Consider the following 26,421-nt stretch of genomic DNA (forward strand, 5'->3'; position numbering starts at 1 on the left):
AAAAATAGCTTGACACTAGGATGATAAAAAGAGTAACACCTCTCATTCTTATAGTTATTACTTATTCAATATGAAAAACAAAAACAATGACAAAATGAACAGGTCATCTAATTCAAAACAACCACCTACCATGTGGCAGAAAATTATGCCTGCGTTGTATGGCAACTTACCCAAGCTGCATCCACCTTCCCAAATTTTTATACTCAAACTTCTTGTTCAATAGTTAACTTAATTTCTCAATATACTTTTTCTTTTTTGCTGGCGAGAGGGGGCGGGGATATGATACTATGAGTTTATGGAGTAAATATAGCTAAGGTGTATGATTAAAAAAACGTGGATGTTTATGTGCCTACTTTGGCGATGAACAGGTTGACTCAGCTGAGCCCCTTTGTAAGGTCAATCTCCAGCTCAGTTTTTAGAACCTTGGTTGTCTTTTTTTTTTTTTTTTTTTCCTGCTCGACTAGAACCTTGGTTGTCACCACTCACAAGTTTATCTCATGTATTTGCCTCCTAATGTTCTAACTGCTAAAGGTTACTCATGATAGGGGAGTGTCCTATCATGAGTTTTTAGAACCTTGTTTAGGTTTATGTCTATTTCTTCTTTAGTTATTCACCTTTATTGTAATTAGACTTGGGCTTGTTATTACTTTATACTGTCATTAGACTTATAGGTTTCCTACTAAGAGTTGGTTGCTTGTTCAATATTTGGGAGAGGCTGCCCACGACAGAGGCACTCCATTCCTAACATGTTCACCCTCTCTCCTCTTCTCCATATCCATTGTTTTCTTCTCTTCTTCTTCTTCTTCACAGGTTCTTGTTGTTGAGATTAAGGCTTGTCACATGGTATCAGAGGCATGATGAAGAAGGGAAAAAAATCAATCGAGCATCATTCTTACATGTTTCTAGACTTTTCGACTTCCCATAAATCCAATCCTAAAGTGATAGTAGTCTAACAGTTTTCTGAAGCGTTAGCAGAGTTCCTCTTCTGCATCGACGTCAGTCTGATAGATTAGCTTTTACAATATGGAAGGAGAAAAAAACAGACCGCACTCAATATCTTGGTTATTTGGAGGGGCAAGAAGCTGAATGTTGAGATAGGTCTTGTTCCACAATCCATGGCTGAAGGCTCGAAGTTGTTCACTCCTTTCCTCTATTCTTCTTGTTTCTTCTCTAGTTCTTTCTTGTCAGTTGGATGTCCTGTTCTGGGCAGTACTGGCAGCCCCTAAAGTCTGGAGTTGATCTCCTTCGTACCATACCGTACCCTTCCCTTTCCTTCCACCCCAATATTTTGTGGATTCAAAAAACCTTGGGTGACTCAGACTGACAAATCTGAGACTGAAACTCCAACCTGGTTTGTGAGTTGTAAAAAAAACTTTCTTCCTCCACCAGACCCAACTTGTAGAGAAAATATTAATTTATCACCTAAGATTTTGGAGCCATTGTTGAATCATTGTAAGAGGGTTAGGTGTCGAGAGTTTATGCTTAACATCCTACCTTGAAAGGTGCTGAACTGAGGGAGTTCTATCACCTGCATCTGAATCTGTTCTTCTGCTGGCTGCTGGTTCAAAGGTTGAAGACAACCTTCATCGTTGGGTTTATTTTAAAACCCATAATTCCTAATTTTCAATAGGGAAAAGCAGCGTGCCCAGCCAGTGTCACTCTCTCCCTTCCCTTTGGAAATACTCCAATGTCTCCCCCATCCCAGGATAAGCTGCTAGCTCCAGGCAAGCTATCGATGTGCCCAGCCCTCTCCAGTTTTTATTCTCTGTTGTCCTTATTTTATCATCTCTTCCAAGTTTGTCCCTCAAGAATAATGACTAATCCTTCCTATATTCTCTCCTCTTGACTTACCTAGTGAACCCTTCAAAATTCTGGTTATTTACAGAACTACCATCAGCCTTATTCTCTACTCTCTTTTTTTCGTGAGTTATTTTGATTTTTAGAGTTTAGGTGTATGACTATATTTCTTCTTTAGTTATTTACCTCTATTGTAATTAGACTTAGGCCTGGGTATTACTTTCTATTGTAATTAAACTTAAACACTTAGTAGGTTTCCCACTAAGAGTTGGTTGCTTTTTTAATATAAGGGGGAGGTTGTCCATGATAGAGACATTCCACTCCATTCCTATTGTGTTCACCCTCTCTCTTCTTCTCCATCTCCAACATTCTCTACTCATCTTCTTCTTCAGAGGTTCTGGTTGTTGAAATTAATGTTCTAGGTTACTCAAAAATCACAATAGGGGGAGTGTCCCTATTGAGAGTTAATTGAGTTGTAGAGTTTAGGTTTATGTCTAAGTTTCTTCTTTAGTTATATATCGTTATTGTAATTAGACTTGGGATTGGTTATTACTTTCTATTGCAATTAGACTACCACTCTTAGCAGGTTTCCTACTATGAGTTGGTTGCTTGTTTAAAATAAGGCAGAAGCCGTCCATGAAAGAGGCATTCCATTCCAATTCCTATCATGTTCACCCTCTCTCCTATTCTCCATCTCCATCGTTCTCCTATCTTCCTCTTCTTCACAGGTTCTAGTTGTTGAGATTAAGGCTTTTCACACTAACTAAAGAACAAAACAGTGAATTTAATGTCTCAAACATTAGAGTGACCTACGGGATTTTCTAAATCCAACTGAAAGTAGGTGTCATTCAAGATGTAGTTCCTGTGTTATACAAAGAAGAGAAGGCACAATGTTATCATGAAAACATACCATAACATCAAAAGTTTCCATACATATAACTCTTTTCTCATTTATCATTAAAATAAAAAAAAGGAAATTCTTTCAATCCCATTTTGCTAGGTTTTGTTGTTCGGTAGCGAATAATACAGAAGGAAAGATATATAAAGCTATGGAAAGGCAAGCTTCTCTCCTATGCGGGCTATCTGGAGCTCATCAGATGGGTTTTCCAATATTGCTACATCCATTGGTGCGGTATCTTCAAGCTTCCCAAGTCCATCATGAAGTAGATCGAGTCCCTCATGTGCTCCTTCCTCTGGAAAGGGGCCAATACTCCTCGCTTCCTCCACCCCATCCATTGGGCTTCTGTTTGCCTTCCCAATCGCGAAGGTGGCCTTGGTCTACGCAGTATTTGGGCCTCCTCAAGCTCATCTGGAAGCTCGTCTCCAAACATAACAGTATATGGGTCTCCTGGGATTACTCTTCCCTCCTTCACAAGGACTCCTTTTGGACTACCTCCCCCTCCTCTAACTCCTCTTGGGTCTGGCGCCAGCTTCTCAAGATCATACCAATCACTATCCGCCCCATCTCCTCCTTCATTGGAGATGGTTCCTCTACCTCTCTCTAGCTTGATCATTAGCACCATGTCAGTGTTCAGGCTTTTATTGTGGGAGCTAGAACCATTAACTCTTCTAGTCTTGCTGCAGACCTCCATGTTTCCTCATATATTTCCAATGGAGCCTGGTCCCCTGCCCCACCCTCTCCCCTCCACTCTCCCTCTGGCAAGTTCATCTCCTCCTCAGCTTGGGATTTAGTCTGTTCAAGAGGTCTTCTTGTCCCCTGGCAGTCTAGCACAAGATTGTCTGGTTTTCATGCCGCATCCCTTGCCATTCCTTCACCACTTGGAGAACCCTCTCCAATTGCCTCCCCACCCAATCCTTCCTTATCTATCGGCACATTCTTATCCCTCGGCCTGTTGTCTTTGTTTAAAATGGTATTGAAGACACCGATCACCTTTTCTTCGAGTGCCCTTTCTCTTCTCCGGTTTAGAAAAGAGTTATATCCAGTTGCTGGCTTGCAAGAAGACCTTTTCCCCCCCCCACCCCCCCGGGGAGAATGGATCTAGGTTGACATGATTTTCTCTAGTAAATCCATTTGTGACATTGTTGGGAAGCTTGCTTTTGGTGCCACCATCAACCCCATTTCGATGGGTGCAATCTTCGTAGATGGACTTCCAATTTACAATCTTTCGATTTGATTTGGAAAGGCATCTCTTTTGATGTTAGCTCCAAATTATCCATCTCCCCCCTCTCCCCTCTCCGCCTTTGCCCTATAATATACTCCCCCAAGGAACAATCTCATTGTTGTCTTCTAGGATCTTCCCACTACCTTCCTCTCCCCCACTGCCTAGGGGCGTACTGCTTTGTGTTTTTCCTTTTCTTTTGGCCTTGTATTCCCCCCCCCCTTTTTCTTCCCCTTTGGTAATTTCTCATTCACCCAAAAATATATATATATATAGAAGGAAAGATAACTACACCTTCATTTTAATGAAATTTTCTGTTCTAATTAAATAGATAATACTGGGCCAAAATGATGGCTTCATTTCAATGAAGTTTGCCCTTTTTATTAAATTGATATTAAACGGGGCCAAAATTATTTAGCCTTGTAATAAAGTTTAAAGAAGATATCGAGCGACTAAAGGTTTATAGAAATATATTGTGTATGACGGGGAGAGACGTTAATGATCTTGACATCTGGATTCATGGATTTAAATCAAGCCCACTATGGTGGCGTTGCTAGATCTAGCATAGATAGCACTAAACTATCTTATGACAACCTATATGTACCCAATTACTAGCATCTAACAGGCCATATTGTGCGTGTTTACCTCTCGTGCTCCTTCATTAGTAACATGGTCATGCATGCTTGAGGAATAGACCCAAAGCATCTATAATCTCACTAAAATGGATACATATAATATCAGATCGAACAAGAACTTGAAAAATGATGAAGACTTTTATTACCATCTCAAGCCTCTCCATAAGCCAACTATGGAAGTTTTTAGAGGGAATTTGGGGGGAAATAGCTTCATCTATTTCCACTAAAATAACTGAAAACATTTTATTTGCACACTTTTCCAACATATCATTTGCATGGAAATGGACGTTAGTTGATAGAGTTGGGAGTTTAAGTTAATGTTTTTACAGAAAATAAGTCGGCAAATTTACAAAGCCATATTCACATTTTGATGGTTATTTTTGACAATATGCATCTTTGTGCTTGATATTTTCATCTTACCAAAAACTATCACAGAAACGGTGGGGTGTAACAGTCAGCAAGATAATGCATTTTTCATAGAGAACAAGTAACAAAGCCAACATAGAAAATTAACTCATTTGTTGGATTTGATTCACTGTAGACAAGCTCTTTTAATGAGGTTTTTTGTACTCCCACAATTGAACTTATTTCTATTATTTGACCATATTCTAGTGATAAGAGCTATTTTCATGGCATAACTGTAGGTACTAACGTCAAATAATGCTACGAAAAGAGGCCGGAGAGGGGGGATAGAAACAAAGAACTGATTCGGGATCCAGCACAAAGTGAAGTATTCATACCTGTGAACAGGGAAGTTGGGGTATATTTTGGATACCATTTCAGCAAAATCACGAAACTGATATATACCATTTGTGCAGAGGTACCTTCCTGAAGCAGATGGGCTCTCAAAGAGCAGCACCTGAGCATTAGCCACATCCTTCACATGTACAGCACCAAGCCAGTGGTACTCTTGTGTCTCCTTTGATCCCTGCAGCAACTGCTGAAGTACAGCACAACTTGCATTCAAATGAGATTGCAGGAGTGGACCCAGACAGGTGGCTGGAAGGATCGTCACAACATCCATCCCATGCTTTTCTGCAAAGTCCCATGCTGCCTTCTCTGCCAATGTCTTTGACACTGGATACCATTTCTGTCATTCAAGACAAACCCAATACTGCAATTAAAATTCAATTCAAGCAAGCAAGAAGTCCTCCATCATGCACCATTTAATCATAGAAACACAAAACATGATTGATGAGTTTGAACTTTCAATAGAAGAACTTTCCCGTCCTAGATTTGTGTCCTTGTGATTACAGAATACAATGAGTCACTTAAGAACATCCAATTTTCTATGGTTTAGTCTACTCGTGTTTGGCGTCATTGATCAGACAGATGGAAAATTGGTAATACAGGAACACCCTCCACTCCCTCTTCCCCCCCACCCAAAAAGAAAACCCTAAGAAAAATTCAATTAATTCTTTTTTAGATAGAAGACATAATATCAAAATATGTAACCTACAGCAAATTCTCATGTTTCTCTGCTGCTGCTGGTATCAGGCAGGGATGCCCTCTCTCCCCCTTCCTCTCCTGTTTGGCCCTTGAATTCCTCTCTCGATCAATCCAAACCTCCACTGACCAGCATCTCATCTCTCCCATCCCTAAATTTAAAGCTCTCACGCTTACTCACCTAGCTTTTGTTGACGATCTTATGATCTTCTCCAAAGCCGATCCTGCCTCCATCACCAACATATTGGCCTCCCTCCATTTCTTTGAAACCCTCCCTGGTTTGAAAATAAACCTTCTCAAATCCAGCCTCTTCCTCTCGGGAGTGTCGGATTCCTTCCTGACCATCTCCTCGCCATCTCTGGTTTCTCCTCTTGTGCCCTTCCAGTCAAATACCTTGGCCTCCCTCTCATATCCTCCCGTCTGTCCCACCAAGCTCTCCCATCCTCGACTCCATCCGGAAGTGTCTCCAACTCTGAAAGGGGAATCTCCTCTCCTATGTTGGCTGCCTCTTCCTCATCAAGTCTGTCCTCCAATCCCTCTACCTTTATTGGTCGGGCATCTTCCGTCTCCTTGCTTCCACTTCCAAAGCCATTGACTCCCTCCTTTGTGCCTTCCTCTAGAAAGGGAAGGAAGATTCCTTCACCCTTTGAGTTGGTCATATGTCTGTCGGCCAAAATCTGAGGGAGGTTTGGGTCTCCAAAAAATCAGGGATGTCAACTCTCCTACTATCCTCAAACTCATCTAGAAAATCATCACCAAACAGCAGAGTATATAGGTCTCATAGGTGTACTCTGTCACCCCTAAAAAATGACTCCCTTTGGTCCGCTTCCCCTTCACCTGATGCTTCCTGGATTTGGAGATGCATTCTCAATTCCAGATCTCTAGCCCTGCCCACTATCTCCTGCACCATCAGAAATGGCTCCTCCACCTTCCTCTAGCTTGACCCCTGGCACCCTGCGGGCATCATTCTCCCCCTTGTCTCCCCCCGAATCATCGTGCCATCTGGCTCGTCCCGCTTGGCCACCGTTGATTCAATCTTCTCTCCTACTAGCTGGTCCCCTCCCCTCCTCCCTCCCCTCCTTCCTAATCTCTGGTCTACTCTCCCTCTCATTCCCCCCGGGCACCGAGGCTCTCCGGACACCATCATTTGGACCCCCTCCTCCTCGAGCCGCTTCTCCTCTGCTTTTGCCTAGAATTTTGTCCGCTCCAAAGAATCCGCTCCAAAGACCTCCATTCTTTGGAGAAATATCATTTAGTTCAAAGGTCATATCCCCTGCCATAGCTTCACTACCTGGCGTGCCCTCTCCTACTGTCTTCCTACTCAGTCCTTCCTCAGCTGCCACTATATTCAGGTTTCCACCTCTTGTTGTCTGTGCTGGCAGGGTACTAAGGATGTTGACCATCTCTTTTTCTCTTGCCCTTTCTCTGCTTCCATCTGGAAAAAGGTCATGTGTTCTTGTTGGCCTTCCACCCACGCCATCCTCTCTCTTCCCCGAGAGTGGCTTTGGGTAGACATGACCTATAGTGGTTCCACCTTTTGCAACACAGCTAGTAAACTAGCCTTTTGCACCACCATCACCCACCTCTGGATGGAGAGAAACCTACATAGATGGACTCCCAACTCCCGCTCCTTGGATAGGATTTGGAAGGCCATCTACTTTGATGCATGGTTCAAAATCTTGCCAAAATTTCAGAATTTCGGTGTTTTTTTTTAGCCGAAATGAAACAAGGCCCGAAATAACATTTGTACAAAATTTTGGTATTTCGGCCAAAATTTCGGTCTCATTTCGGTATTTCAATCATCTCGGTACATTCTATGTGTCATAAATACCATATCTCGGTCAAAATTTCGGTATTTTGATCGAAATTTTGACTCTATCTCGCCTATCTCGATGGTTTCGATTCCATTTGCATATTTTGAAGGAAAAACAATCCAAGTCTCCAACAAGCCTCTAATTAGCTACATCATCACACATTTTAACTTCCATTGGATTCCTACAAGATCTACACATTCAAAGCTTAGGAAAGGTAAAGTTCTTTCTCCAAAACCAGGTAAAATTTTCAGAACAGTTCGACAGTTGCTGTCAAACAAAGGTGCAACTCTAAAACAATGTCATGTCCTAATATTTTTGCATTTTTATGTTCTAAGTATGTTTATTAACCTTAAAATAAATTACCCACCAAGTTTCAGGTCAAAATATGGCCGTTTGACCACCGAAACAGTCAACCGAAATGAAAAAAAAAATACACCATTTCAGCAGAAATTTCGCCAAAACGAAACGAAACTGGTGTTTCTGAACCCACTGAAACGAAACGAGATTTCGAACCTTGCTTTGATGTTTCTTGCAAACTTAGATCTCTTCGCCTTCGCCCGGTTTGTGACACCCCAATGAACAGGCTCATTGTTGTCTCTTGGGGTCTCCCTACTTCTTTCATTTCCCCCCCCCCATCGGCTGTATCCCTTAGTAAATCTTTTGAGCTTTTGATTGCCCCTTGTGGGTTTTGTGCTTCTCCCCCCCTCTTCCCTATGTATATTCTTCTCTTTGGTAATGAATTATTTATTCATCCAAAAAAAAAAAAAAACTTTCCTTTCTATGTAGCCTTTATCATTTGAAATTTCTCCAATTACCTTTTGTTTGCTGCTTCTTTCGTCCTCAGTTGTTATCATCCATAGCCCATACTTAATGTAAGACTGGATCACATAGGACCTAATCCTAGGCAGGATCTGAAAAATCTGGCTGAATAGGGAGCAAGATTAGATCTCACAAACCACTACTTTGATGGAGCTCAAATTTGTAGCAAAGGCCCCTCGTATGATGCCCAACTATCCTTCACAAGATGAGCCTCAACTGATGACTGATTGGGAAGTTATGCTTAAAGAATAAAAAAGGGAGCTTTATGGAGTTCTGCAGTAGCAGCAGCTACAGACATTGAATGGCCTTCAAACTGGTCTTTCGATGGTGCTTCTAGGCTTCAACAAATTTGCTTTGATCACTCGAACACTTTCTCACAGCAAGCAAATAAAAGAAAAATAAGAAAAGAAAGAGAATTCGATTTTGGGGTTGAGAAGGAAGAAGAAGAATTAGTGAATGGGCATCTCACCCCTCAGGTTTTTGGGTATCTCATTCCTCAAGGTAATAGCTATCTTAGCCATGAGTAAACACTCAATTTTTATAAACTTCAATCTCTTTTTTTCATTATAATCAATGGGCTTTAAATAGCCTTACATAATTTAGACATAGAGCAATAACAGAAAAGGAAACTAATGGACTGAAATAGGACTTTCTAATTTGTGTCTAACTTGCTAACCAAGCTTAACAAAATTAGAAAACTAACCTAAGTTACAACATAAAAACTTCTTTGAGTAATAAAACTAGGAAACTAACTAGCTCACTAAGAAAATAGAAACTAACTAAATAGGAAACTAAGAATAGAAGATTTTGACACAAAGTACCATTCAAGTGAACAGTGTCACATGAATAGTAACTCATGTTACTGTCACATGAATAGTAACACGTGTACTGTCACATGAACAGTGTTGTCTGATGTGTTACTATTCACATGAACAGTGCTTCGTGAACAGTGTTGTCTGGCGTGTTACTGTTTACATGAACAGTCTTTTTCTAACTATTGTTTTTTCTCTTCATCTTCAAGCTTTGATCTATATCAATACTACTTTAAGGGCTTATTACAAGTAAGAATAGTAGTAGTAGTAGTTATTGGTCGCCTTGAACTCATCAGATCAGTGTTCCAATCTTACTACATCTATTGGTCTCGTGTTTTCAAGTTGCCCAAGTCAACCATCAAGGCTGTTGAGTCCCTCATGTGGTCCTTCCTCTATAAAGGAGTTGATTCCTTCAAATTCCTTCACCTTATCAGGCGGTCCTCCATCTCTCCCAAAACAAAAAAAGGGGTTTGGGTAAACGAAAAATCAAGAATGCCAATTGTGCAGGTATCCTTAAACTCATCTCCAATGGCTCATGGTCTCCTCCCCCCGCCTCCACTCCCATCTCTTCCCTTTGGTCCTCCTTGCCCCCCTCCCTTCTGGTAAAGGGGACGGATCATCTGATCCCCCTCAACCTCAAGTTGCTTCTCCTCCTCAACTCAGAATCTAGTTCTGTCTCGAGGTCTCCTTGCTCTCTGGCACAAAACCGTCTGGTTTAAAAGCTACATCCTCTGTCATAGCTTCACTATCTGGAGATCTCTTTCCAACCACCTTCTTACCCAAACTTTCCTCCTTCCTCATCTACCATCATATCCCTGTCCCCCCTTGCCTATTTTACCTGTGTTGGATCCGTCTTGAAGACTCCAGCCACCTTTTTTTTTCTAGTGCCCCCTCATTGTTTGGAGGAGCAATCTCAATTCCTACTAACTTGCTAGGAGGAGGCCCCTCCCCTTCCTGAGAGAATGAATCTGGGTAGATATGACTTACACTCATCTGTGGCACTGTTGGGAAGCTCGCCTTCGGTTCTACCATCAATCACGTTTGGATGGAATCTAATCGTTGAAGATGGACTTATATCTCTAGATCATTCGATAAGATTTGAAATGCTATCTTTTTTTACGTTTCCTCTTAACTCACTTTGCTCCTCCCGTCGCAATGTTAGGGATTCCCCAGAAACAATGCTCATCATCTGGGGTTTGCCTTCTTCTATCGTGCTCGCCCCACCCCCACGCAACCTTTTTCTCCCTTTGATAACAAATTCATAATTCACCCAACAACAAATTTAGGAACAGCAAAAGATTAATAATCATATATACATATATATATTGCATTTTTCTACTTAAAAATAAATAAATAAATTCTTGGTATTTCAAGGGTCTGCTGCACGTGCGTACATGTGTCTGTTAATTACTATGGAATATAAAAACAATCAAAATCAAGCACGTTACGATCTACTTTCAACGGTCAGATTAGAATCTCTCGCACGTACAAATATTAATCCTCCCGATATATGTCCATAAGACTATTGTAAGCTCCACTTGCAGCCTTGAAGGTTCTATATCAGTCTTCCTAAATCCCCAGACGCCCAAGCAAACAGCCAAGGGGAAGGGGGAGGTGCGGGGAAGAGAGAGGAAGGAGTGAAAAAGGTGCAGTAAAGCCAATGAAAATTAAGCGGAGAGAAGAACCTGCCGAGATTTGCAATAGTCGAGGTCGGTCCAGGAGGTCTCGTCGAAGGGACGGTGGGAGGGCCAGGAGGGATTGGGGACGAGGGAGGAGATGGATGAGGTGACGACGACCCTCCTCACCTTGGCTTTCTTTGCAGCCTTCAGCACGTTGAGGGTTCCCTGCACGGCCGGCAGCACCAGCTCCAGCTGCGGGTTCGTTGGATCCTCCAGCGTGCAGGGCGACGCCACGTGGAACACGCCGGCGCACCCTTCCACGGCACTCCACACGGCGTCCGCGTTCAGAATGTCGGCCTCGAATACCCTCAGCCGCTCCTCCCCCTCCCCCCTGCACCCACCGGGAAGGAGGGACCGTAGGTGGGAAGCGTCGCTCCCCGGCATGACGCTGGCGTGGATTTCGTAACCCTTATCCAGCAGCGTCCGCACAAGCCAGGATCCTATAAATCCATTTGCCCCAGTCACGCACACCGCCAACCCCTTGTTAGTATTCGTCCCTGCCATTGCTGACTCGGCACTCTTTGGGTTCCTGTTCGGCTGTTCCTTACCCTCACCCCGCTTCCCTCTCTTTTTCTTTACTTTGCTGTTTTCTTTGCCTCCGCTTCCCTTCGTAGCTGCTGATTAGTTAGTCGCAGGGGCAGGATCGGATCATTAAATATTTTCTTTTATGCAATATATATAGAAGGCCAGAGGGATTAAGGATAGGGCTCAGCGATGGTGAATTATGACCGATGAAAATCCGATTTTTTTTTTTTTCTGCTTTAAGGCTTTTTGAATGAAAACCGATCCCTATGGTAATCATCTTTAATTAGCTGATTCAGTCATTCTGAAACACACACAACCCCCACCCCCCCGCCCCAAAAAAAAAAAAACGCAATTACCTGATTTTAGTCCCTCTACTTTGTTTAGGCAGCGGGTTTCAATTACCAGCTGAGCGAAAAAGGGGTCCGGTTCCTCTCCAGTCTCCATAGCACTGATTCTCTAGAACTTGCCTATAACTACTTGGGTGTTCTGACATCTTTTCGACCGGATTCAATGGCTATGGTTGTTTACTTGGCGCGTTTGATTGCATGATTCTGTAGAATTGGGATTCTGGATTTTTATTCATGTTTAATTGCTAATGACCATAATTCTGAGTAGAATCAAGTGATTTTTCTGACAAGTTTTTTTACACATGAAGTGATTCTTTTATGAGGACATCTCAATAAGAGATCTCATCAAAGAATTATGTCATTCTTCTCTTCATTTTATACCCACCAAGCGTTCGAGCATTGTTATTTTAGCATCCTCTTAATTTTAACATTTCCTACCTTATTTAGAATTGCCCATTTTGGATTGATTTTTTCTTGAAGTGTTAGGAAATGAATTAGTAATATAGTATTATAAAAGCGTTAAAAAAATTTTGTGTAGGGACATAAAGATATCATTGCATAGTTCTATACATAGATTGAAACAAAAAAACTATATTTTAAGGACAACAGACAGTTATCCTAGGTGATTCTCAATGATAGGATCATGATAACCAAACAAATTTTCAGAATGAATCACCATACAAAATCAATACAAACCAAACAATTATTTTGTCAATAATACGATTCTAGGGAACCACGTTTTATTATATTACATTCAAATTAGATACATGTCTTTACAGATTTATCCAATCAAACACGCCCTTAAGTTTCCAGCAACACACTCACTAGTCACAACAGAGAGAGAGAGAGAGAGAGATGGGGAGCTTTCCAGCTGCAATAGAAACAAGGGCGCCTATGGCTTGCACTTATTCTTCAGTTCAAAAAATCGGGGCTTTTAAGTTGCCAACAGCACAATCAACAGTCATAGCAGAGAGAGAGATAGATGGGGAGCTTTTCATCTGCAACATTAACAAGGATGCCGATTTGGAATGATAGCTTGGTCTCAGATGAAGAAGTTGTAGGGGAGAGAAGCCCACAAACTGGGTTCATAGATAGAGATCCATGGTCCAAGAAAAAGAAAACCAATTTTATTTCTAAGGGTTTGTGGAAACAGTTGATGATGACGACCAAGGAGGAGGATTGCAAACTACTTTAATATGTTCATAGAGGCATCTGTTTTGATTTATGGGATAGAAGATAAGAGGAGCCATATCCGATAAGTGGGGTGCATCTAGGTCTCATGGGTGGATTTTTTGAAAAAACAACCACAACCATTGGATTCGTTACGGACAGGTGTTGCATAGCCAGGTAGATATGGACAAGCACTAGGCTATCAATGTCGTGGAGAGGAGTCGGATCCGCGAAAACATTGTCTGATTGCACGCATCTGCCATGGACTCGTGATTCATAAAACTGTGATCCCTCCATTTGGGATGGGCATAAATCTAGGAAAAAACAATTAGGAATTGAGGTACATGTGACCGTTGGATCAAAAGAACAGGCGTAAAGGAAAGAGAATTGTTAGATTTATTAATTAAGAGAGAGAGAGAGAGAGAGAGAGAGAGAGAGAGAATAAACACAATAATATAAAAAATACGAAAAGTGTGGCTATAGTACACATGTGGGGTCCAATGAGCTCGTGCATGAACGCACGAACAACATTTCTGCCTTTTATGGGGCGTCAAGCAGTCATTTTGTCCTCCATGTCTAGCGCTAGGCAGTGCACCACACTCCCCTAAGGAGTTTTTTTCCCAATAGCTAAATATTTAATCCCATCGTGCATTTCACAATATGATTATAAAGCAAATCAATGTATTAATAACATTGTCCAATATTACGAATCCTATGTTGCTCCTTTTTTTCTGGACAACTAACAACATTTTTGCTCAGACCTACAAACGAAGTGGTCCTTTTGGCGTATGTACCTATGAACACAAAACAAACATCACTCTCTCTAACAACAACATAGATGTACAAATCGTTTTATTTAATGTTATATATATATATATATATATATGAATATTAAAATAACATAGTCCCAATCTCAACAAACTTCTACCTCTCATTTTCCCTAATACTTTAAAATACCCAAATTACCCCTTCTTTTTCCATGTTCTTCTTCTTCTTCATCTGTCTCCACATAACACTTTCTTCATCTCTTGCAGTTGCACCCCGTACCTTGCCCTGTTGCTACAATTTCCTCTCCTCTACCCTCCATCCTAATCTTGTACAAAAGATTCAAATATTACAAACTTAGAACAAACCATCCCCTTTCTAACTCCTAATTAAGTGATAACCCCATATATCTAGTACTACAATGAGATAGCACAAGCTCAACCAATTCAATTTAAATTGTAAATATGAACAAACATTCTAGTTATGCAGTCTAATATGTGAAATTCATATAACTCAATTTCGATATCATCATCCCATGCACTAACAAGTAACAGTGGGATGGGGTGTTAAGCACGAGAAACGTTGAGAGGAATGAAGGGAAAAAATTTGGCTGCTACCCGGGTTGTAGCCAATTAGCTGCAACCCCCTGCTGGCAGCCAACTAAATGGAATATTTCACTTTCCCCTAGGGTTCACAAATACCCTCCTAGGTTATAGTATTTTTTAAAATGCCCTTTTAGATTATATTTCTTAGGCTGCGAAACTAGAATCTTTAAGCTTCAGTATTTGAGTATGATTAAATCTCTAGTTGAGAAAGGATTTACCTTAAGTATGATCTATTATCATATGTGGAATGCATTCTTTAAGCATTGGTATCCAAGTATGCTTAAATCTCTAGTTGAGAAAGGATTTACGTAAAGTATGATGTATACTCATATGTGGAATGCCTCCTTTAGAACAAGTGTGAAGGTGGTATTTGATCCTAAGACCTGGTAATGACAATCCAAGGTCCTCATGCTGGGTACATTTTGATATGTAAAAAACTGAAAAGTGATTAGAATAAACAAGGATAACGATACGATTAGTTTTAAATTCGAATCATAATATGGATATGCTTGTTAGATCTCTAAGATCATATAAGATGTTAGGTGATGTCAACATTTGAAGGAAGTATTGGGTTAATCTTGTCAAACCAAGATTTAGGCTGTGGATTAGATTGTGAAGGATTTGATAAATGAGTTTTCCTACGTGATAAATATGCTATTGAAAATTGTTGTATGTTGTTAAATCGCAAGAATCGAATCCTATTTTCATATGGGGCATTAAGTTGGGTTAGGTTGGGTGGAGCAATTAAATAGAGGAGAAGTCATAAGTAAAAAAGAATTAAAAAAATAATGAGTTAAGAAATTTACGAAAAAAATAATATGTCAAGAAGTCGAGGAATGCATTTTTATGAATGAGAATATAACTACCATACCAAACACAATTCCCATTCTAAAATCAAAAATGCATTCGAACTTACTTAAGGGTGTTCTAAACCATATTCATTTTAGTTGAGAATGCATTTCAAGAATGCAAACTAAACACTAACCTAGTTTCCGTGCGAGGATCGGACGAGCGGATAAGATCGCTCTCGATAGTCGGAACCATTTAAGGGAGCGAAAGAGAATGCGTCAAGAAGCGCAATGGAACTGCGGTTCGGATTTCGGAATGAGTAACGGAGGTGGTTGACATAATCGAAGGGCCTGTTCCCATGAAACTGGCCGTAATTTTTCCTGCCCCTTGTCGTTCTTGTTCTGCTCCTTCATCTTCCTTATCCGCAAATGTCAGGGCCAAGAGCCGGAACCCCGACCCGGCTTCTGGTAAGGTTAGTTACTTTATCGTCTTTCAACCCTGTATCTTAACAACCCCTCGGGCAGGGACTGCCTTCCGTTCGTCGTTCATGTTTTACGTATTTTTGTTAAGCTTGTTTTACACTGAAGTAGGATCTAGATGTTTAGAAATTACTTAAGGCCTTTCTGGCCTTCGTTATCTTCTTCTTGTTGTTGTTGCTATTGTGACATTATTGTGTAATATCACATTTCTTTTTTTTCCAGCAATTAGATCGTTAGAAGAAGTTACCCATTTGCCGCACCCAGTTCACCCACCCTTTTAACCATTCAATGAGAAATCCTGAAAACTACAAAACATCTAAGTCAGTTTTTTTTTTTTTTTTTTTGAGTTGGGGGGGGGGGATAAGTCAGTTGTGTAACTGTTAGGTTTTAGGTTGCTTATTGTTTGTCATCGATTCCAAGTTACTGTCTCATATAATGATTCACCATTGGAAGATTAGCACAACATGCATTTATTTATTTATTTTTTAATTATTCTGTTTCTCAATGGTGGGTTTCTAATGAGGGGAGAGTGGAGGAACAAATAAGACTTGCAATGGGAATGAGTACGATACTGTGGGAGATGGATGAACAGAGACATTATGACATTATGGTCTCTGTCCCTGACATCTAGGAATTAGAGGGAGAGGTGGTATGCTCTTAGTAAATTTGGTGGTGGTGGTGATGGTGCTGGTCGTGGTATGCATGGTCATAGTTGTCATGGTGTGAAAGTGAGATACAGCGGTGGCAAGCCACCTTGACAACTAGGCTCACCGTGCCTCATCTTGCCTTGTCTCACCTTGTCTCGCCTAGGTGATTGCCATGTGCTACATCTCAGGCCATAGTTCCCAGGAAATTTTCATGTTGTAAGTGGAAATATATTGTCAAAATGTAGAAGGAAAAATGATAAAAATTAGATTATAGAAACATAGTAAGGCTAGAAAACAGAAATGTATTGAAAGTCATGACATGAGGTGGGCAAGTTCATCAGTTTTTTGGTTTTGGTGCCTTAGCATATTAGATCTCAGGGGTGACACCTGGACAACTATGCATGCATTGGTATGGAATGTGCAGGGATTGTACAAGATTGATATGACATTGAAATGGGGAGTGTTGAAAGAGAAATAGACAGTGCTTTCTAGAGTACACTTTTTTTTTTTTTAACTGAAGTACCTTTGTGACTAAAGAAAGATTGATGGATTGATGTCAGACAAAATTACCAAGGTAATCAGTCCCAAATAATAAACCAAATTCCATACCTCTCTTTTTGGGAGACCAAGAATCCAAGGTCTTTGGAGATGAATTTTTTCTTTCAATGCCAAGGAGGCATTATGGATGTCGGTCTGGAGCCTCAGTTAGATGTCAGAAAGCTTGGCCCTACAATCCAAGACTAGAGAGGAGATGTTCCTAAAGCTAGAGGTGTTCTAGGATTTGAGGGCACTCTTAACATTATTGAGCTTTTGGGTGAAGGAGACAAGGGAGGCTGAGTGTGCTTGAACCTGCTTGGCCTATGCCTCTTGAGTAATGTTGAGCTAATCGGCATGAGAGCACCACATATCAAGAATTTGATTAAATTTGGGCCGAAGGTATGTGGGGGTCAACATGGACGGGCTTTGGTCTAAGATGCTTGGCGCATCAAAGATAGCATGCAAGGAGGGGAAGGAGGTAAGCCCAGCTTCATTGACCATCAACTTGTCAAGCTTGTAGGAAATTCTGAAATCACCACATCTTCTATTGTTCCAAGAGTATTTCAAGCCCGTCCATCTCAAATCGTTCATACCAATGTTCTCAAGGAAATCATTGAAAGTGTCAACTGAGGAGTTGTCAAGGTGGTCATCTCCCAACTTGTCATGGCCAAATCGAACAACCTTAAAGCCACCCACTAAAGTTCAGGGAAGAGAAGCAATTCACACCATAATGAGGCGAAGCTCAACCTAAAGGGAGGACCTCTCAATTGTAGAATTAGAGGTGTACATTGCGGAGAATAGGAAGCTTGAATTTCCATTCGGCTGGGAGGAGGACAACACCGAAACCTGAATTTTGGAGGGATCCCATAAGCACTAGAGAAGACCGTTGGGGTGGTGCTAGTAATTGGCGGAGAAAGACCAATTTTAGGCCAATTGAGGAAGCAATTCTAAAGACACTAGCTTCTTGCACTATAGTTTCAATAAGGAAACATAACACCACATTAAGATTCTTAATGCGGAAGTGCACTTCAGCTTGCTTAGTCATGGAATTTAATCCTTGGGTGTTCCAGATGAGTTAGGATAGTGCAGCAAGAGCCCCTTAGGGTTGGGGCTAAATGAGGCTTGGCCGGGGTCTATTAAATTGTTGGAGTGGTGCCTCTAGTACTCCCGGATGGGGGAAGAAAGGGTGACAATAGTAGGAGGGCTGGCAGAAGGTTGGGCTACTATTGGTGGGTCGATGGGAGGTGGCATGGGGATGATTATCTTAGTGTTAGCGGGTGGGGTGGGGGTGTGAGGGCTTAGGGAGGAGGGTAGGGATGGGGAGAGACAATCACAAAGGGCATCAAAGGAGCACAGGAGAGGAAGATGGGTGAGGACAATGATTGGTGGGTTTGTAACAAGTTGGGTATGATGGGGTGGGTTGGAGGAGATGTGGGCTCAGGGGGAGAAGTAGGCATGATTGATGGTTGGATGGTGGGCTGCTGCTATGGCCTATGGTTGAAGGATGGAGTGTGGGTCGATATAGGGGGCGACGTGGTTTGATTTAATGTTGGGAGGTGGGTTGATATGTTGGGCCCAGGTCCAGTCGGGATGTGATGAGTCTCAGAGAGGGTGGTTTTAGTTAGAGGAGGCCCCCACCTGAAAGAGTAAAGGAGGGGGAGAGGAGGAAGTGATAAGTAAAGGGTGGAGTATCGTTTATAGAAGAGGGAAGGAAGGAGGAGTGGGAGGAAGATAGCTAAGAGGGGAAAGGAGGTTATGGGGAGTATACTATGTTACGGAGGGAGCAACAGAGAGATGTCTTGTAGCTGGGGGGCCAATAATAAAGGAGGAGATGTTTGAGGTAGCAGGGTTCTTGGGCGGAGTGGGAGCTGAGGTGTCCACAGATAGCAGGGTAGACAGTTGGTTTTATCCAGCAGTCACAAACGTTAAGGGGTTGCCAACCGATGGTAGGTTGGTGGGAGCTTTGGAATGGCCTCAAGGAGAGCCAGAAGGGGCATGGCTACAGCCCTTTGCACACTAGCGAGGCTTCCTACAACCTCTTCTAGGAGAGCGTTGGAGATGCGAAGGGAGGGTGTGGGGCTCAAACGAAGGGTGTGAAGAGGATGCAGGCTTGGGAGCAAGGGCATGGGTGCATGACTCAGTCATATTGGTGGCCGAAGACTCAGTAGATCTGGTAGTAGGGAGGCAACCACTTAAAGCATACTTCCTACTGAAAAGAGAGCCTAGATGTTTCGATCACAGTGATGGAGGTTGGAGGAGGGTCGTCAACGGAGACCTCAATGTAGTTAGCTCTTGGTCCTATGATATGAGAACAATGGTTTCCTTAGGATTGATCCGATGATGTTCAAACTGTCTTCATACCAGTAGTGGAGAGGGAGGCTAGGACACCAGGTAGAGAGATCAATAAAGGAATGGAGCTCAAGTTCTCATGTTGGAGTTGTAGTTGACGATTCCATTGTTGTAGAATGATGGGTTTTCGGCCCACATACCATTGTTGTCCAGGTGTTTCCTAGGCAACTGTCGCCTTACTGCACTGCATGTCGCCTTATATTTTGACACTTATTTACACCAAATATTATTTAAGTAATTTTTTTTTTTAATATTTGATATTTCATTTACTTGAGATATTACTCATAAATAAGCAAATACTCCCTTATTTGAATCCAATAAAAATAGTTTAAAAATCAAATTTCAAAAATACAAAAAATATATCCCCAATCCAAGAACAAAAACTGGATTTTTGGTTGTAGAGGCGATTTTCAACTTTCAAATGTTGAGGGGTTTTTTTTTTTTTCAATTCTGAATAATTATAAATCTAATCATGATAAAACACTGCTAAAAACCAAAATTCTGGTAAAATAGTCTTTTGTTTTGATGTCCATAGAATTATTTTTATGTAGGGGATTTTAAAAGCATTCATGCACTTTAAAATAAGTTTGACCGTAATATAACTTTGTCATTGCAACTTAGATTTAAGTAATCTTAGACTTGTTGGAAAGTTGGTTTTTTGCTATACCTAATACAAAATATCTCATGTAAAAATAAAATCATTTGACCAGTCAAACTTATTATAGAACAAGAGCATTTCTCTAAATGTTGATTTTTGATGACTTAATGTAACTTAATGTTGATTTTTGATGATTTGATGTGGCTTAATGTTGATTTTTGATGGCTTGATGTGGCTTAATGTTGATTTTTGATGATATAAGATATATGTAACATGCTAAATAATGTTTGAAAAGAGGAAAAATATACAATAATACTTGGTCGCCTTAGGCGACTCGTTTGCCTAAATGCTTAGGCAGCCCTCTAATGTCTTGGCGCCGTGACAACTATGCAACATACTAGGGCCCTCCTTTAAAAGCTTAACGTTAGTCCTCTTCCTTGGAGAATTCAATGATGAAGAAGCTGTTGTTCATCAGGTATGTGTCAAAGACCCTCGAACTATCTATTGCTTGCATAAAAGATTGCTTAACAATGTTGAATGGTGGTCGACTGCCCATGAAATGGCCAGCTAGAGAAAGCTTTTTTGTCAAGTAAACTTGACGGACATAGTGCACCTTGGGGTTACCAATAATAGAGGGGGGAGACAAATCTCAGGGGAAGACCCTCACCAGCAAGAAGGCTAGAGTCGCTAGACTGCCCAAAAAGGGAACTCTAGGCTACCCACTCTTAGGATGTGTGGAGGAGAGAGAAGGGCCTGTATAGGGATCAGGGGGAGGGGGACGGTAGGCCTAGGGGGAGGAGATACCCCCCAGGGCAGTCAACCATGGTGGGCAGTGGGGGGGGGTGAAGCAGGGAGGAAGGGGGTACTCAGGGAAGGGGGGCTCAAGGTCTCAAAGGTGGAGTTCTGATTAATATTAATTACCGTTGTATCAGCATTTCTAATTTGAAACCCTAGTTGTCAACAACAATTGCCTTGTAGTTCATCCTTGGGAAGATCCTGTGCTGTCCTACATCATATTCTTTTCCCTCTTTTTTGGATACCCAACAGTATAAAAAGGGTTTAAAGTAGTTCATTTCTAATAAGGTCCATAAACCCCAACATGCTTACAAAGGATAAAAACCATAAAATAAACTCGAGGTAAGGTCATCATAGAGGTAAATGTAAATCCCTAAAACGGATTTAAGGTTGAGCCACCCTTTGTTCTGCTTGAACATCTGAAATCTCATTGGCGGTCCTTGGCTTCCAATGGAACATGCAGCTTGATAAAAAAACAAAACGATGAATGGACCTACCAAGATAAGAGAGCTTTTATTGCTGAATCCTTCGCTTAATAACATTAACTGCACCAACCGCATCTCCTTTTACGAGGACGTGATCGTATCATCTGGTTTGGATGAGATCTAATTACACTCTCAAGGCTATTGATTCTTTTAGACTAGAGTCCCCTTCCCTTCTAGGTCCTGAATAAACACCTTCCACGGACCATCTGACAACCTAAATACTTCCCAATTCCAGACAGGCCTCCGTTCTACATTTGTGCTTTTTCCACATCGATTCTACATATCTGCCTTCAAAGTCCCACATGTAACAGTTGATTATTTGCATTCACTAGCATTGAGCACTCTGTACAAAATGTTACTTCATTTTAGAAGGTGCTTTGGTAAGCACCTACTTTCTTATAAATGGTCAACCAAAAGTCACCTGTACCTTCCCCACTATTCTACTTGGTGATGAACATTTTTTCCCCTCCCCTTTTCATCAAGACAACTGTAGGTTTACTGTAGTATCTTCTTCTATGTTTTTGGTAACAAAGCTTTGAATAGAATTTGCATGTAAAATTGTGTTGCGTTACGGGATAATGATATATATATATATATATATATAATAACATGCAGATGGATTAATTTATCTGGTGTTGATAGCTTCAGAAATTGTTATTTCATGTGAATTTCTTACGAAGTTTAGTGTTTTATATGCTGGTAGGGTTCTGATCCAACTCCTCCAAGGATTACATCGAATGTCAAGCAGAATTTGCAGTTTTTAAGGTTGTGGAGGGTATGTCACTCGCCAATATGATGGTTATTGCTTTGAAATCCCTAATTTACATTTTGTGCAGCAAAAATCTTGTAGGATTTCCAAAGACAAAAGTCCACACCTAAGCCTGCTACTAGTTACCGTAGAAAGAAGGTGCCGAAGGAGGATCTTCCAGAAGATGCAGAGCTATATCGAGACCCTACCATGACACTTTACTAGTAATTTTTCTCTTTGGTTTTCTCCAATTGCCTATGAAGTTATGTGCTTTTATGTTAATCTCTTGAGAGGTCTTTTAGACATGATCTTCTACATGAAGGATGTTGTTGCATCTCTGTCTCTTTCATTTGACAGTACAAACCAGGGTGTGGACAGTGCAGTCCCAGTTTTGCTTGTTGATGGATACAATGTCTGTGGCTATTGGATGAAATTGAAGAAACATTTTATGAATGGAAGACTCGATATTGCTCGCCAAAAGCTTATTGATGAACTGATAACATTCAGTATGCTGCAAGGTTATGTCGATGTATTTAATTACTTTCACGAGCAAGTTTTGACTTATAATATGACGACATGATATTATTCCAACCCTCATCTTGACTTGATGAGGGCCTTAATCTTCTTTCAGGAAGAAAAATGAATATGGTTATGGTTGGGTTGTTTGGGACATCCAATATACAAGATTGAACAAGTCATTACCGAAGGCCTGGGGAGCCTGTTGATGTAGTGGCTTCTGCATAAGTCCCCCCCCCCCCCTTATCAATTGAGGAATATTTTGCTTGTTTGTTTTTTTTTTTTTTGGATGAATAAATAATTCAATATGAAGAGGGAAGAAAATACAAGGGAAAGGGGGGGAGGGGAGGCCTAAGCCAACAAGGAAAAGAAAACCAGCCCAAAGGCCAGCCGGAACAAAGACAAGCCACAACTATCTAATGAGCATGGAACAAAAAAAGGGGGGGGGGAGAATCCAAAAGCAACCAAAAGCACCAAAAAGTATCCAAAAGAAGCCAAGGAGCCAGTTAGCCATCAAGGGGGGTGGATGAGGTCGACCTGAAGGTTCCAAGAGGCTATCATGTGGGAATTCCGGGGGAGGGGGGAGATGGTGAGAGGTATAGTTAACAAATTCGGATTCGGGAATTATTCGGACGGAGAATTATTCGGAATAATTCGGATGATTAATTGAAGGATTCGGTCAAAAAAGCGGTCAAAAAAGCTTATTGGGTTTTTATTGTTTTTTTTTGGTTTTTTTTTTAAATAATGTTTAAATAAACCGAATAATTCGGTTTAATTCGGATTCGGTCCGAATTATTCTCGATTTATATTCAGTTTTGAAAAAGTCGCGAATTTTAAAGAATTTTATTTTTAATTCGGATTCGGTCCGAATTTTTGATAAAATTCGGAAAAATTCGGTTCGGCCGAATAATTCGCGAATTATTCGGCCGAATTGATAACTTTGGTGAGAGGGCGGGGATAAAGGGATTGGGCTTTTGAGCAGAACATCAAAGTAGATAACTTTCCAAATCTGATTCGGAGATCTAGATTTGGGGGTCCATCTACGGATGTTTCGCTCCATCCAAAGATGATTGATAGTAGCACAAAAAGCCAATTTCCCAATGATGTCACAATTGGAAGACTCAGAGAAGGTCATGTCAATCCAGATCCATTCTTGATCAAGAGGGAGGATGGAGCCGGCTAGCATTTGGAAAGAACAAATTTCCAAATGAGGAAGGAAAAGGGGCAGGAGAAGAAAAGATGGGGGATATCCTCAACTCCGTTGGTACAGAGGCAGCAGGAGGGGTTGGCTGGGATGTTGCGGTGAATGAGGAAGGATTGGGTAGGGAGACAGTTTGATAAGCAATGCCAAAGAGTAAAGCTATGACGGGGGATGTGGCATTTAAACCAGACCATCCTATGCTAAGGAATGATCGGAGACGGGATGCGAATGAAGGACCAAGTGGAGGCAGAATTGCAAGGATTAAAGTATCGGTATCGGTCGCCGTATCGGTAGGTCAAAATTAAGATACGTATCGGAGGGTATCGTATCGGAGATACGTTAAGATACACACATAAATGGATAGGGAACACATTTTTATACACTTTTGCATAAAAAAAAGTTAAAAAAAGCTATATATAACATGTAGAATGCATAAATACTTAAGTAGAGGGTATCGTATTGATAGACAAATATATTGAGTTGAAAATGTTCAAAATGATGAGGTTTGAGTTTCTTACAGTTTTTTCTTTCCTCATTGCCATTGCCACTGTGATGAGTGCCGTGAAGAGTGTCGTGGTGGTTCAAATCCTTGGCTAGGACCTTCTTCTTCAAAACTACGATGATATTCTGCACTTGTCGAATATAGGCACAATATTTACCCCAGTCGAAATATTTATGGTAGTGGGTCTCCCATTCATTGTAGAATCTTCTGTACTGCTCAGGAGTGGCGAATGTTGGTCCTGCATAAGTCCCATATCCATAGCCTGAAGAAGCACCTGAAGATACATGGTGTCCGTGTCCGGATGAGGAACCAGCATGATCTGAACTTCTGTACTGCTCTGGATTGGCAAATGATTGTCCTGAATAAGTCCCATATCCATAGGCTGAAGATGCATCTGAAGATACATGGTGTCCATATCCGGATGAAGAACCGGCAAGATCTGAACTAATGCACATTGACTCCATGCTACTCATCAATGCATCAGTAGCACTCGGATTGTGGGATCGCCTACCCCTCCGACGATAAGACTTTGGTTGTGTGTGAGCACCATGATAACTATCTTGGGTTGCATATGTAAATGCAGCCCCCTCTGTGAAATGTAGTGGTACATAAGTTTGGCCACCACCACTACCACCATCACCACCACCACCACCACCACCACCACCACCACCACCACCATCATCATCATCATCATCATTACCATAATCATCATCATCATCATCAGCAGCAGCAGCACCATCCTTGTCTTCATCATCATCACTATCTGGTTGAGTTACGCTATATGTAGCACCTGATCTCGTTCTCCTAATATCGCCATCATTAGAGCTATCATCATCCTCTTCTATGGCTGATGGTGCTTGGGTTTCATCATCAACAATATTTTTAAAATCTTCATTTATATCTCTAATGAGGTCATCTATAATGGGATCAAGTGTGGTTTCTCGTCGATCTTCAGACAATTTGTCCAACACTAAAACATTTTCAGTCTCCTCAATCCATCCCCTAACTGGATCTTCCTCGTCGAGTATGTGGGTGATGTCAATTGGGTTGACATCAATATCATCCCCTGATTTCTCCAATTTTAAATATTTCATCTTCAATTTCATGTTGTAGTGCACATACACTAGCTTCTCCAGCTTCTCATAACTCAGACGATTCCGAGGTTTGGTGTGTATCAATCTGAACGTACTCCAGTTACGTTCGCAACCACTTGAGGATGCCGTGCATGATAATATTTTCATTGCGATTGGCCTCAAGCTTGGAGCGCTCCATCCATAGTTCATCCACCAATCAGCTGTACAAAGATAATTGCAACATTAGGAGTTTGAAATAAATTTGAAATACAAGGATAGCTGATTAAGCCTAAATTACCAGGGCGTTGTGTTCCTCTAGCACGGATAGCTAAATGATCAGCAAACTTTTGAGTGGCCTGTCGGAAGTACTTCACCTATACATGTATTAACATATTAATATGCCACTCAATGTATTAAATATTAATCAATGATTCAATATGTAAGTTTAGTAGACTACTAACCTCTTCAATTGCATCTTTTGCCGAATCAATATTAGGAGCTAACTTGTTGATAACAACATTTAAAGATTCCATCAAATCTTTCCTAAACCTTAAATTATTCTTGTAGTGCAGATCCGGATTCAAATAATAGGCTGCACATTGACATTGTTACATATCACTTATTGTTAACGATTAAATATATTAAATTACTAATAAAGTAACTTATAAATTTAATTAAGAAAATACCTGCCCGATGAAGGTCTTGAACCAAATTATTTTCCCATCGACGATTTATAATCTCAAAAATGCCTTAAATGACTTTGGGTTCTCCTCTTCTATCTTTTGTTTGACAACTTCCATACAATGCACTATATTTCCCATCGTCTGTGCCTTATCACCATCAACTACTTTAAGTATCACAAATAGTGGTTGCATAATCTTAATAAATCGGTATATCCTTTCCCAAAACTTTGTTGAGGTGATTAGATCTTGAATAGTTTTTCCAATTTCAGTGGTTGTATATCTAGTACTGAACCACTCATTAGAGGTGAATGACTTAACTAGCCCTTCCTTCTGTTTTTGAATACTATCAAGTGCAATATAATTTGTTGCAAACCTTGTTGCTGCGGGCCTCACCAAGTCACCTTTTGTGTACTTTCTCATCAATGCCAACACCCAGCTGTGATTGTAGATGAAATTGGTGATCATCTTGGCATCAGAAACCAATG

General features: G+C 41.0%; 2 protein-coding genes across 3 annotated transcripts in view; one reads left to right on the plus strand and one right to left on the minus strand.

Moving 5' to 3' along the window:
- LOC122071686 (cinnamoyl-CoA reductase 1) overlaps positions 1-11,856 on the minus strand; it is a 34,159-nt gene extending 22,303 nt beyond the window's left edge. Inside the window, exons 1-2 of the mRNA XM_042636076.1 lie at positions 11,129-11,856; positions 5,293-5,642 (exon numbers count right to left, since the gene is read on the minus strand). Coding sequence (XP_042492010.1) covers positions 5,293-5,642; positions 11,129-11,626 — 848 coding nt within the window. The 5' untranslated portion in view covers positions 11,627-11,856. The remainder of the gene's footprint in view (positions 1-5,292; positions 5,643-11,128) is intronic.
- Positions 11,857-15,463: 3,607 nt separating this feature from the next.
- The window catches only part of LOC122071676, a gene marked incomplete at its 3' end in the record, with an annotated part of 38,413 nt that continues 27,455 nt past the window's right edge, over positions 15,464-26,421 (plus strand). Inside the window, 4 exon segments of one of the 2 annotated variants that reach the window (XM_042636062.1) lie at positions 15,464-15,790; positions 21,917-21,988; positions 22,064-22,185; positions 22,319-22,479. In XM_042636062.1, the coding sequence (XP_042491996.1) occupies positions 15,752-15,790; positions 21,917-21,988; positions 22,064-22,185; positions 22,319-22,479 (394 nt within the window). 2 annotated transcript variants of the gene reach the window in all.

This window comes from Macadamia integrifolia, unplaced genomic scaffold (genome assembly GCF_013358625.1).
Source record: "Macadamia integrifolia cultivar HAES 741 unplaced genomic scaffold, SCU_Mint_v3 scaffold_56A, whole genome shotgun sequence".
Classification (NCBI taxonomy): Eukaryota; Viridiplantae; Streptophyta; class Magnoliopsida; order Proteales; family Proteaceae; genus Macadamia; species Macadamia integrifolia.